Source organism: Myripristis murdjan, chromosome 15 (assembly GCF_902150065.1).
Source record: "Myripristis murdjan chromosome 15, fMyrMur1.1, whole genome shotgun sequence".
Classification (NCBI taxonomy): domain Eukaryota; kingdom Metazoa; phylum Chordata; class Actinopteri; order Holocentriformes; family Holocentridae; genus Myripristis; species Myripristis murdjan.
Window position 1 is genome coordinate 12,161,187 of NC_043994.1, and position 12,906 is coordinate 12,174,092.

Genomic DNA, 12,906 nt, shown 5'->3' on the forward strand with positions numbered 1-12,906 from the left:
CTTATAACATGGATTTTAAACCCGAAATCACGAATCTGATCTGAAATGGAAGGGATGGACTGTTGTGTACCAGACAAATCCATGTTATAAGCACTAAAATGAACACCTTAATTTGCATTCATTACCCTTCAAATTAAGGGTGCACTATGTAAAATTGCCAAGAGTTGATGTAAGTGAGAAGTGCTAGATCAAACTGACAAAAAAAAAAAAAAAAAAACATGGAATAAGCACAGAATTTATCAGTGTTTACTCAACCATCGAATTAAGCGCTTATTCCATGTTTTTTGTCAGTTGAGTAGAAAATGTTCTCACTTTATTTGGCAATACATTGTGCACCTTAAACTATTGTGACTGTATTTTTCCATGTGTACCAGCTGATGTGTAGTAGGTGCCTACTACACATTTTGTTTGTGATACGTTAGCTAGGATCTCTTCAGTTATGACAGGTAGCACTTCTTTTAATGATTAAATTGTTTATTATAGAGCACATTTTATCATCATTGTACAAATTGTTTTGCTGTGTTCATTGAGAAGATTTTCTACAGTTATTAAAGCTATAAGACTTATCAACACATAAGTGATAAAAAAAACAGCAACATAATGACACAAGTGTAAATAAATAACATGTATATTACACTGATATGTGGTGTAAACGTGTGTGTGTGTGACCATAAAGCTGCCTGTCACTCAGGTTCCCAGCTCCAGTCCTTTCCATGACTTAGCTGCGTTCCTCTTGTACTGCTCCAGCTCCTGCAAGACAAAGACACAGAGACAGACCAGGAAAAGACATTACACAATGCATTACATTCATTATACTGCAGAAATTCGCAATCATTTAATCATGATGGTAAATGAGCTTCTGGTCTCAAACAGATGACCTGGATAAACCGACGCAGAGAACATCCCAGTGTAAATGTAGGGCACAAGTAACAACATATTTAAATAAAATTCTGTCTTCTGTTATTCATGCACAATGTTATTTGGAATAACACTCCACCGGTCTTTCATGATGAAATAGTGTTTACTGGTTTCTGTCATGGGCAGAATACTTGTCGAGTGAGTGCTGGTCTTCTGCTCAAGCCAGGTCCAAGAACTAATTGTAAAATGAGAACTGTTCTCCATAGAGCTTCCTCTGCTTGGAGTATGCTCCCCATCAATATCAGACAGACTAAAAGTAGATTTTCTTTAAAATAAATAAATAAATAAATAAATAAATAAATAAATAAATAAAAAACACTAAACCAAAAAAATTATGATTTTTTTAATATTGTTGTGTTTTTTCTATGAATTTTTTATTTCAATTTTTTTTTTTTTTTTTTTCCTTTTTGTTGTTGCGAATTTGACAATTTCCATTTTGTTTTCATTGTAGCTTACTACTTTTGTTTCTTATTTACTGATCTTTACATTTGGCTTGTTTTGTCTTTTTATGTTATTGATACAATGTGATGCATTTTAATTTTTGCTTGCTTTTGTTGTTGCTGTTTTTGTATGCACCCCAGGAAGATTAGTGACCAGTTTCTGGAAGCTAGTGGGGAACCAGAGAAAGAATAATGAATAAAGAATAAAAACTAAACAATGCAGTGTAATTCTAACGATATTTTTACTGATTCAACTTGAACCCTGCAATGCCCTGTCTCTAAAAACCCACAAAGGATGTTTAGTCAGACGTGTGAAATCAAAGAAAATGATCTCTTCAAGTGAGCTTCATAAAGGAGGTAAACAGACTGTAGTTATCAAAGAACATCATCTGCCTTCACATGCATTTAACTCTTCACAAACTGTATTCTCTACACTCTGATTGGACTAAACCTTTGCTTTCACTCCTATTGGTTACCCAGATCAATTAGATCATGTGCTAACCAATGGCAGAGCTCGGTGAGCAGCATGAGGTGACAGTCAGCCGATGATAAATAACACTGTGCGCAAAGGTGAGAGGTTACTGCAGTTCAAGTGCCAGAGTGGCACTCAGACAGACAGACAGCCAGGCGGGCAGGACGACTGCTTACATCTTTCACGGTCAAGGCCATGAGCTCAATTACAGCCCGTTTATGAGAACATAACAGCACCGTGACTGCATGAAGGCGACTGCAGAGCAAAGGTTACTACAGAGCATTAACCTCATTACAAGACAGGGCAGAAGCTGAACAGACAGTATTCAATAGCAGATCTACCTGTCTCTCTGACAAAACGTGAATTCTCATTTTGTTCAGTTATCATAGTGTGTGTGACACTCAGTGAGACCTGCTACATCTGACTTCATTTACGGTTCCAGCTTTATGCAGCATCACCAAACTAGAGTAAGGTGCTTAGATTCAGACAACCAAACTGTTCACTTCATGGAAACGTCTCCTGTATTTAAAAAATTCCAGGACATGTGGTGTGGACATGCCAGTCATGATTTAACGAACATGACAGATGTGGAGTGCAGAGGGGACAAATGTAAACAGAATATAATATGAAAACAAAGTTAAATTCTTATTCTAGACGTTTAATCCTGAAATAAGAAGTTTTAGTGGAGTGTCTTGAGTTATGGATTTTCTAGTCTCCTTCATTCCATCTTTTGTGAAATTTCAGTGATTGATTTAATGATGCAGTGATGCAGGCACAGAGTACCAGGACACAGTGCATGCTAGCGGCTGCTGGGGGTGTTTTACCTGGTCTTTCTGGGCCCTCATGGCATCAATCTGAGGCTCACTGTACTGTGGATCCCTGGCTGGATCCTTCAGCTCTCTGTGTTCACTGAAACTCTGCAGAGGAAAAACTCTCTTGACAACTGAGCTGCTCATTTGTATGAACATGCATATTTCAATAAAGTAATATTTTGCGCTTCTAAGCAGAGGTACAAAATTTTGAAAATTCATCTTTTCTCTCAGGAGAGCTGATGGTGCGATGGTGCACGAGCTACCTCTGAGGGGAAGACATGTTCGTAGACTTTCTCCCAGAGGTCCTTTGGGTTTTTGGCATGCAGAGAATCAATGTTCACATTGGTTGAAGGAGGGGAACCTAGTAACAGGAGCATTCTGTTAAATAATAATATCATAAAACCCTGTTTTCACATGATCAGCAATACAGCAATGACTCTGAGTCTATACCAATAATTATAGTGGACTGGTTCATTATAGCTCAGTTCAGACTTAACACTACACATCTAAGTCTCATAAAAAGTTACTAGTCTAATTGCCTTTACATGCAGTACCGACACTGACCACAGAGTGGTGCTGTGCTCACCTATTTGGCTGAAGGAGTCTGAGCCTGCTGGAATGATCAGAGGCTTGTTGTAATCAGTCGACAAAGACTTCCTGAGGGAACAAAACCATAAAACAAAACATTTGAAAAGAAAAAAACCCCCACAGATTAAACCAAGTCCATTTCATGTATAAGACAGTCAAAACAGCACAAGGAGGAGGAGTGAGGACACTGGGGAACAGTTCTACATCTGGGGGCTGCTTGGAAACCCTACAGGGAATTAGGAAATTATTCCACAGGGTCACAAGATATCTCAGCAAAAGGCTGATATGGTTTAATAAAACTTTTCTATTAGCTGCTTCTCTTTTATAAACCTTACACCTTGGGGATGGCTGATTATTTGAATAAATATTTGAAGCCTATAATAACTATTCACCAAAAATTAATCAAGTGAAATAGAATGTAGGGAAAATTAATTCATCAATCAGTGTCACAGTTACACCACACCAGCCCTCTGTGACTGGAGGCAATAAAGCACCCCTTTGTTTGTAAAGGTCACAAGCCATATAGAGGTCATAAGCCACATCATTTTATGGAAATATAATAATATTATGTTTTGAACACAATTTCATTACATTTCCATGTAATTATGGGGTGCATCCAGTTAGTGGCAGCAGTCCTCACCCTCTGTCCAGGTTGAAGGCCAAGTGGGAGAAGAAGCTCTTGGTTTTTAACATCAGGCTCTCTGACTTGATACTGGTGAACTAACGAAAAAATTGGGAAGAAAAAAGAATGAGAGGAAACAGAAGTGGAGTGGAAAACAATTGGACTCAAATGATTCAGAAGAAAAAAGAAAGCCAGCAGGAAAGGAAAACATTGAATGCATCAGAAAAAGTACTCACTAAATGATGCTGTAACAATGAACTGTGTAATGTGTCAAATTGTTAATACTAAAGGTGTACTTACAATGAGAGAGGCTGCGTAGTAGTGGGCAACAAAGCGCAGTGTCTTACTAACCACTTTCTTCTTCTCAGAGTCAAACTCCTGCAGCGCAGAATGAAAAATTGGGTGTCAAATCAGTATCATTCAGCTACCATGTGATCAGTTCTACAGGTAAAGTAAAGGTGGAGGAGTATATTTTACCTGAAAGATGTCATATTTGCTTCCAATGATGAGCAGAGGAACAGGAAAAGGACTGATCAGCTCTCTGTCCTGTTGATGGAGTCACAGTTAGCTCAGGATACATGCATCATCAACATCATTGTACAAACACATAGAATGAAAAATGATTCACTATTAAATCTAAAATAAAGCAATATACTTCTTGAATTGCTTCTTGAATTTTCTAAGAGCCTGATGTTTATGGGTTCCACAAGTATTTTGTTTAATTTCCCTGAACTGATCACGTTCACATAATGCCCCCTGTGAAGAGCTGAGATCTTACAGGATAGTCTTTAGGTAAGACACGTGCTGCTGGCTGGGAAGAGGCCTTCTGCTTGGCTCCGGCTTTGGCCTTCCCTGCTCGCTGCGCCTGTGAGCAGGCCTTCTCCACGTGGGCCTGTGTGGTCTGCAGCAGCCTCTCCATGGTTCCCCACAGGGCGTTGGGTTTAGAAAGGTCCAGCACCAGGATGACTGCCAGAGACCTGGGGAACAGACAGGAGTGACTTTTGTGTAGTAGGACATGTACGTAAATATAAATTGGTAAATAAATGTAGATGCAATACTCAGGTCATAGTTTTTAAACTCACTGAGTGATTTAGACTCACACACTTCACATCTTTTTCTCTCTTTGTCTAAATTGAACTTTATTGGCAGAATTCTAAAAGAAGCAATAACGCTGAAACAGTATAAGCTATGAACTGTAAAATTTCAAAACCAAAAGATGAGATTGATCTTACTCTTACTGATCGTGTTAGACCGATCTTGTAGACATGCAGGAAATTATTTGAACTGCAACAAATGACAAAAAAGGATTTTGCCACTATGCATTAGTGACCTACTTGATGTTGAGGGCAGTGATGGGGATCTGGATCAGGTCTGATAGGGAGATTCCTCCTCCCAGCTCCCACAGGTGAGCTATGTCTTTGGGCTGGAGGAAGAGACCACCAGGTGATCAGTCTGATCACAAATAATATTATAAGCCACGCATTTACAGTACATACAGTTATAATGCGTGTACTATAAATGATGTGTGGAGGAACAGAAGCCCTTTGGGTACATATACAGTTACATACAGCAGTGGACAACAGTGTAAATAAACAAGATGGTGTGTAAGAGGACTCCTCCCAGCACTGTCTGAGCTGCTCTTACTGTGTTGTGTCCTCGAGCTCGTCGGCCGTACGTGTACTCCAGGGCCAGGGTGGGCTTGGGAGGCTCATCCCTGGTGAATAACAAACAGCATTACCACTGCAGTGTGTGCACATGAGCCTGACATGTGACTATCTGCACTATAACAGGATGGATTACATTGTGGGTTAGATTTAATTGGAGGGTACGTTTAAGATCAGAGCTTACAAGGGGATGCCAGTCTGTATTTGTGCCAGATAAGTGTGTTAACATCCCCCATCACATACAAACACACACACTCTTCCCCTCCTCTTTAATAAATCTTAAAATGGATGAGGGCAGTGGGTGCAAGAGTAGATCCCCAAGTTTTTTTCAGACGGGAACTTTTGTGAATGGAGTTTAATTTCCTACACACACTCACCTGTCAAGACATCTGAGAAGAATGGAAGTTTTACCCTGAAAAGAGGATAAGTGCGGTTAATAATGATAAAATGTGCACCCATTATTTGGCAGTAAATCTCCAAACTCATTGGTGGATAACGTGCTGACACACCCCAGCCTTGCTGCCCAGCAGAAACACGGTCCTCTCGCTGGCCGCGTCTCCTCCGTCCTCCTCCCGACCCTGCACCTCCGCCGCCGCCAGCTCCCACAGCGTGTCGGAGCTGCCAAACACAAGCCACAAACCACACATTACTGGATAAAAACTGTTGCTGCTTTAGCGATATCGTAAAATGTTCACAACAAACCCGACACGGCAGCTTTTACCTTATTTTTGACATCTCTTTTGATGGTTCATTGGCAGGATCGCTGCAGACTAGCTAACCGGCTAGCTGAGGCTACAAGGGACAAAACCAAAATAAACGTTGCCAAAGTAACGTCGCATATTGATGATGTAATCTCTTGCTCCTTTAGGAGACTTGTGGGAAATGTAGTCCAGTGATAATTGTTTACGTTGTATCCCAATTCATGTTTTCCTCAGCTAATTAAAATGGAGCGATATAACCAGTTCATGCTTACAGGTGCAGCATGTCTAGTCTTTTGTTCTGTTTACAACTATATTTTTCTATTTTTGCAGTTTTTACTACCATGTGTTTTCTTGTATTTTGCTGTACCCAGTTTACCTTCAGTTCTTTTTCTTTTTTAACTTTATTTTCATAAAAGATAGCTGTTGTCAGTTTGTCTGTGTTCACCATATTGGTCTCTATTGAAGGAACCATAATAAACAAACAAATAAATAAAATTTGCTCTATACTGAGTAATAGATATTTGCATTGTGATACACATACACATATTCACGTTACTGAAAAAGCATGAAATAACCAGCAGGTCATTGTTCTGTTAACCAACTTTTGCACAAACAAATTATCAAATCAGCTGTAGGAATAGTAACTATGTAATGGTAAGTGTTTAGTTATTTGATGAGCTTTGATGGATACTGCACTGTATCATAATGAAAATATAGGAACATAAGATGTTTTGTGATGTTCATAACCTGCATAATTATTACACTGATAACTCACACACAAAAACCTAACTCTAACTTCAACCAGCCTACGATATGTCTTGCATCTGTGATCATATGAGAACAAATAAGACCACCTGAGACAGTAAAGACATGTAACTCTATTAGCAGAACAAAATGCAACATTATAAGCAGCAGTACAATAATCTTGTTATCCCTTTGAACTTCAGTCCAGTAAGCAGCTCAGGTGTGGTACGAGGGGACAGCACCTCCACGACAAATGAAAAAAAGTTCATATTACATTGAATTTGAAAACACTGTACATGAAATTACCATTTGCAGTGCATGGCACAAAGTCTTAAAGGAGGGGAGCTGAGATCCTGAGCAAATCAAAAACAGGGCATTTGTCCATGCAGTTATGATTTTTCGGCGTTCTCTTGTAGTTGATGAGGACAGTCGGCTGAATGAATCTGCAGACGGGTGACGTAACGGCTGATGGTGAGGCTTTTTGATGCAGCTACGCAGTCTGTGATGATTTGTCATGACTTTTTCCTGGGCTGGTCACAATAAGGTACGTTTTCCAGCATAAGACTCTCTCTGGGTCGCAGCACTGTAAGAGCATAAAGATAAAGCACATCATGTGTGGTCAAGATCAATGATATATATTTTATAGGTACACACACTCAAACCATATGCTTAGCTTAATCGTGGTATTGACAATAACAAAAAAATCAGTTACGCACATAGCTTATCCTCTCCTACGTGCTCCATTTGCAGGACAGATTCTCGGAGGACTATTTCCACATCTGAGCCCATTTTGATCATCTGGAAAAATGAAAATCAAAACATTGGTGCACGTGCATATGTTCATCTAAATACAAATAATGAAGCATAACCATAGTAAAGCCATAGAAATCATCCAAAATCAAAATTCATGATAATCTGGCAGACTTGTAACACCCAATGTGTTGTTGATCATGAATGACAACTGGATACTGCACCTTATTGATATTTTCCTCTGACATTTCATTTCGATTTTTCCGGAACTCCTCGTTGATTTTTAACCTTGCAGCTTCATGAAGATAAAAAAAAAAAAAAACAAAAAAAAAAACATGAAAATGTGTCATCGATGTATTTGAATCAGTGGACAGTGCTATTACAACAGCAGGCAAAGCATCTTTGGCCTGATGCATCTCCAAACACAATGTAAAACTAACATTAAGCTCTTGGGGATGCTATTAAACTATAAATCATCTGCAGTCACTGGCATTGGCTGATATCAGCCAGAAGGAAAATCTCCACTGATGTAACATGCAGCATGCTGGTGTGTGAAATAGGTCAAGTTTGTCCAGCTGACGTCCTCCCCAAGGACAGAGAGGTAAACATGATCCACTGGATGAAACATAGATGGACCTCAGATGTTGCCTCCTGTCTGTCTCTCTGCTGACAGACAGCCAGGGCTAAAGCAACTTAGTGACAAATAAAAAGTCCTTTGTGTGAGCAGCTGCACTTACCTGTCAGTGCTCTGTGGTCATCTTTAAACACAGCCATCCGGGTCCTGTGCAAGGCTTTAAACACACTCAGGACCTGCACAAGGACATAGTTTCAGTATTCAGAAATGCAGTATCTGGAGATTTCTAGGACTTCAACTGAGGCATGTAGGGAAACTAGCCAGCTAGCAGCTAGCCTAATTAGCTAACTGTGTTTTGTTTTCGTGCCATTTCAAATCCTGGTGAATGTAAACACACATCCCTGCACAGATATGAGCAAAATTCACAAAAAACAAACGCCATGGTGTACTATAAGTGTCAGGAAACATGCTCAAATCTGGAAGTTTCCCATCCTCACCTTCAAACGAGTCCCCATCTTGACTCCTGGTGGTCACTTCCTGTTCCGAGAAGGTACCGACGACCAATCGGTGCAGACGTTCAAAACGACGTACATTTTCACCAATGAGCTTTCTCCATAATATCACACGCCCCAAAAAGCCGCTGAAAGTGCCAGCCCCGGTGTGTGTCTGCGCCAACATGGCTGATGAAACAGCGAAAGCGCAGACTGCCCAGCCGGGCGGAGACACGATCTTCGGGAAAATTGTGCGCAAGGAGATTCACGCGGAGATATTGTATGAGGACGACCAGGTATGCATTCAAAATTTAAGTTCATGAACACATCTTGGATCAAAAGCGTGAGATTAACTTAGCTCGGCCCACGCTGTCGCCCCTTGCAGGCGGCGTCAGCTAGCCCTGCAGCTTCTGCTTTTGGTTTGCACCCAGCTTGCAGAAATCTGTAACTTAATCTGGTAAAGCGAAATAAATAAAAATGTGGAGAGCGTGTAGCAAAAAATGCACATGTTTATTGAGGGATTGGGCGTTTTTCTACCTCCAAAGAGACACTGATCATATCTGATTTTCTTCCACTTGAATTTTAGACAGTTGGCTTACTAACATAACCCTTAACGAGGCCTTATTTGAGCATGCTGTCTGTCTGCTACCCCAGCGAGGGCTTAATTATTTGTTTGTGGCTGTCAAATGTGAACAAGTGAATTAAACTGGCTTTATTGTGCTTGTCAGTTGTTAAACTAAAGAGTGTTCCCCATGTCATGAGTCTCCCCATCATGTGGTGGTGTTTGCTGTGTTTCACTATTTTTGTATACAGTGACAGTGTGGCCTCCTCAAAGACATTAACATAAATCAGTGATTAGTAACTCCTTTCTTAACTGACCAGAGTTCAAGATTCACTTCATTTCACTGCCACTGTGTAATGAATCTGTTTTTGTTTTTTTTTTTCTTTCAGTGCATAGCTTTCCCTGATATTGCCGCTCAGGCCCCGACTCACTTCCTTGTGGTCCCCAAAAAGCCGATCACACAGCTGTCACAGGCTGAGGATGGCGATGCTGCAGTAAGTATGCCCTGTAATGTAAATCCAGGCTGGAGAAGATGACAAGGTGCACTGTCCTGCTTAGAAGTGATGTTCCTGCTGCAGATGTGGTTGATCAGTCGTAACTAACTTGTGCCAGGGTGGATGGAAATCAAGCACACAGTGTAAGCTTTTATCACAGACTGTAACGATCAGGCTTATTCCCCCCATGTTCAGTGACTCTGTGAAGGACCAGTAGGTGGAACTCTAAGCAGCCGGTTTGTTTAGTCTAAACAGAGCACGCTGCCAATCCGACATGACTCAAGCAGTTTATTTCTGTCTCTGCAGTAACAAGGCTCAGCAGAATACAGAATGCTGCATCAGAGAATTGTGTTGATTCTTTGTGTTGAAGGCAGCAAATTTTATGAGGAGTGTCGTTCACTTATTCTCTCTTTTTTACCGTAGTTGTTGGGCCACTTATTGATAGTGGCAAGGAAGTGTGCCGACAAGATGGGCCTGTCCAAGGGCTACAGGATCGTCATCAACGATGGACTGCAAGGCGGACAGTCTGTCTACCACCTCCACGTCCACGTCCTGGGTGGACGCCAGATGCAGTGGCCCCCCGGCTAACCGTCCTCCCCGCTCACAGACCACCATGCCATCCACCTTTACATCTGTCCTGTGCACCAACCAATGTCGATTCAATATGACTATTATGACCACATGTGTGTCACGTAAAATACATGTGTGTTGCAAAACTTGGAAATTTGTCAGTGCATAATTAAATGCATTTTCCAACAGTTCTATTAGTGATATATTGGTGTTTTACTTTCACTTCCTCCAGCCAGGGAGATTTTTCCTTTTTCGATGATAACTGCACGTGCAGACAGGAATGTGTTGGTGTGTGTGTGCATGTAGACCATTAATAAACAAACCAAACCAGCTGGTGTGATTCTTACATAACACAGCCTGAGGTGATTGGTGCTGGTTTAATAATCTCAATAAGACACATTCTCACACACCCACATTCTTCACACTTCAAAGTTGACTTTCCACGTAGTCACTCAGCCTGGTCTAACCAAACAGTTAAGCCCCATCCTGTGTGTTGGCAAATGTTATAGACAAGGCAACACCTGTTTTTTTTTTTTTATTATTTATTTATTGTGAGCCAAAATTTTCATTCATTTTTTTTTCACAGTATACTCTGTTACTTCACACATTCTCCAAATGCTGTTATTAATAATATATATATATTAATTTTTCCATTCATCTATTTCTCGTTCTTGTGTAGTAAAACTCACTTATGATTAACTCACATTTGCTCTATTCTTATTTATAGTCTATTTCTTTGCTGTGCCATGTTGCTATTTGCTGCTACAATGACCTACTTTGGCCCTGGAGGTCATTAAAGTTTCATTTCATGACCAACTTTAAGTCTGGAATAAAGGATAAGGCTGCACCAGAGCACTGTGAAATACACTTGGTGTTTTACAAAAGGTATAAAATTGAAAGCTAGTCTAGCTTCAGGCTGTCAAACTGGATCTGGCAACGCTATTTGTTTAGTCTAATGTTTATACTCAGCTCTCAGGTAACAAAAAGTAGATGTTCAGCAACATGTCACTTCGCTGGTGCATTTCCATAGACGGTAACATTAACCTCGACCCAAGATTAACCCTACCTCACACACTGAATTTAAATTTCACACAATTATCCAAATAAAATCTGACTGTAGATCATAGACTTACAGGCACTGATGTTGAACTGATTTGGATGCTCTCAACTCATAAAATAAGGGATGCACAATAATGTTGGCATGTCATCAGTATCAGCCGATATTGACTTTAAAATGAAATACTAATATCAACCAAAATGAATTTCTGTCAATGACACGCCAATGTGTAAAAAGAGGTCAAATTTGCCCAGGTGGTGCCTGTCATACTGATCGTCTCAGGGAGAGCAGCGTCCAAGCCTGTTTTGTATGGAAGAAAATGTTATGTAGAAATATATATGTCATGTTTTACATAATCTTAATTAAAGCAGTTTCATTATTTTGCCCAGTGAATATGTACATTTTGAAAAGCACTGCATTTTATGTCATCACGATATTTTCAGGCTGCTGTATGTTTGTTGTTACAAATGATCTGAGTTAAAAAAAAAAAAAAAAAAAAAAACCTTCCTTGAGGAGCATCTAAAAAGCAGACAATCTGTCATATGCATGTTTTAATATGGTTAACTGTACTTAATGTGTCCAGAAACCACTGCGTTGGGCCGTCCATGGCTACTGCCCCCTACTGGTCCGTCCAAAAAAGAAAGAACTTTGAACTCGATTCACTCAACATATTTAACCTCTAAGTGCCAGTGAGATCAGAGTTTCTCAGACTCACAGCATGAGGCCTGAACTCGTATCTGGGCAGTGTTACTCACCGGCCAGTCCTCAACTAAAGGTTTTTAGTATAAATAGATGTTCTAATCTAAGATGTCCCTTAAGGAGGAAATGCTAATAAGACATCTATTACCATTCCTGAGGCAAAAAAAAAAAAAAAAAAAAAAATCTTTCAGATAAGAGACACATAAACAGATTCCAGATCAACAACCCGAAGGCAGTCTGGAGCATGTGAATTCTATTAGAAATTATTTAATTATTTTTGTAAACTGTGTAGTATGACAATGTGTACCATTTGGTTGATGCAGTAATTGTATGAATAATAATTCTATGCCCTTGTAGGTAAATTTGTGCTCTCTGTAGCTGCCTAGTTCATTTTTCTTCATGGGCCAACATAAGAATTCATTCATAAGTCCTAATTTTTTCTTAGGAAATATTAAATGGTCCAGAGAATACGAGACGATTTTTGGGAAAGCATTCTGCATGTTGTTGGTAATCTAAGACACTGGTTTACCAAGTGAAGTTCCAGGACCCCCAGAGGTCCTTAGAGGGCTTCCAGGGGGTCCTCAGCAAAATGAGGAAAAGTGTAATTTCACTGTAGTTTAATTCATTAGAGTGATGTTGCAACTTATTATTCTATTTGTCAGTGTCAAGTGACATTTGAAACAATTTAATCTTTAGTAAACCAAAATATCTTTTAATTTTAGGTTCCCCGTAGGGTAAAATCACTTCA

General features: G+C 39.9%; 3 protein-coding genes across 3 annotated transcripts; 1 reads left to right on the forward strand and 2 right to left on the reverse strand.

Annotated features, from left to right (window-relative positions):
* Positions 1-459: 459 nt before the first annotated feature.
* Positions 460-6,354, reverse strand: dync2li1 (dynein, cytoplasmic 2, light intermediate chain 1). Its single transcript, XM_030070823.1, has 13 exons — positions 6,238-6,354; positions 6,026-6,134; positions 5,894-5,928; positions 5,497-5,566; positions 5,187-5,275; positions 4,631-4,829; positions 4,330-4,398; positions 4,153-4,230; positions 3,871-3,950; positions 3,229-3,299; positions 2,906-3,003; positions 2,655-2,747; positions 460-750 (listed from the first exon to the last, which is right to left on the reverse strand). Exons 1-13 carry the CDS (start codon positions 6,249-6,251, stop codon positions 688-690), a joined length of 1,068 nt encoding a protein of 355 aa, XP_029926683.1. The 5' UTR covers positions 6,252-6,354; the 3' UTR covers positions 460-687.
* A 721-nt stretch (positions 6,355-7,075) lies between these two features.
* On the reverse strand, positions 7,076-8,883 carry lyrm7 (LYR motif containing 7). Its single transcript, XM_030070826.1, has 5 exons — positions 8,783-8,883; positions 8,449-8,521; positions 7,936-8,006; positions 7,678-7,759; positions 7,076-7,544 (listed from the first exon to the last, which is right to left on the reverse strand). The coding sequence occupies exons 1-5, from the start codon at positions 8,798-8,800 to the stop codon at positions 7,474-7,476; spliced, it is 315 nt and encodes a 104-aa protein (XP_029926686.1). The 5' UTR covers positions 8,801-8,883; the 3' UTR covers positions 7,076-7,473.
* Positions 8,884-8,914: 31 nt separating this feature from the next.
* Positions 8,915-10,753, forward strand: hint1 (histidine triad nucleotide binding protein 1). The gene is made up of 3 exons (XM_030070825.1): positions 8,915-9,072; positions 9,728-9,832; positions 10,256-10,753. The coding sequence occupies exons 1-3, from the start codon at positions 8,962-8,964 to the stop codon at positions 10,418-10,420; spliced, it is 381 nt and encodes a 126-aa protein (XP_029926685.1). The 5' UTR covers positions 8,915-8,961; the 3' UTR covers positions 10,421-10,753.
* Positions 10,754-12,906: the final 2,153 nt, after the last annotated feature.

What these genes read in the sequence shown, in the direction of transcription:
- dync2li1 (XM_030070823.1), bottom strand. An exon ending in CTTCTCAGATGTCTTGACAG is followed by an intron (nt 5,567 to 5,893) that starts GTGAGTGTGTGT and finishes GTTATTCACCAG; the next exon opens with GGATGAGCCTCCCAAGCCCA. An exon ending in ATCACTGCCCTCAACATCAA is followed by an intron (nt 4,830 to 5,186) that starts GTAGGTCACTAA and finishes TCTGTTCCCCAG; the next exon opens with GTCTCTGGCAGTCATCCTGG.
- lyrm7 (XM_030070826.1), bottom strand. An exon ending in TGACCACAGAGCACTGACAG is followed by an intron (nt 8,007 to 8,448) that starts GTAAGTGCAGCT and finishes ATCTTCATGAAG; the next exon opens with CTGCAAGGTTAAAAATCAAC. An exon ending in CGTAGGAGAGGATAAGCTAT is followed by an intron (nt 7,545 to 7,677) that starts GTGCGTAACTGA and finishes ATGCTCTTACAG; the next exon opens with TGCTGCGACCCAGAGAGAGT.
- hint1 (XM_030070825.1), top strand. Translation starts at nt 8,962, where the DNA reads ATGGCTGATGAAACAGCGAAAGCGCAGACTGCCCAGCCGGGCGGAGAC. An exon ending in TATTGTATGAGGACGACCAG is followed by an intron (nt 9,073 to 9,727) that starts GTATGCATTCAA and finishes TTTTTCTTTCAG; the next exon opens with TGCATAGCTTTCCCTGATAT. An exon ending in CTGAGGATGGCGATGCTGCA is followed by an intron (nt 9,833 to 10,255) that starts GTAAGTATGCCC and finishes TTTTTACCGTAG; the next exon opens with TTGTTGGGCCACTTATTGAT.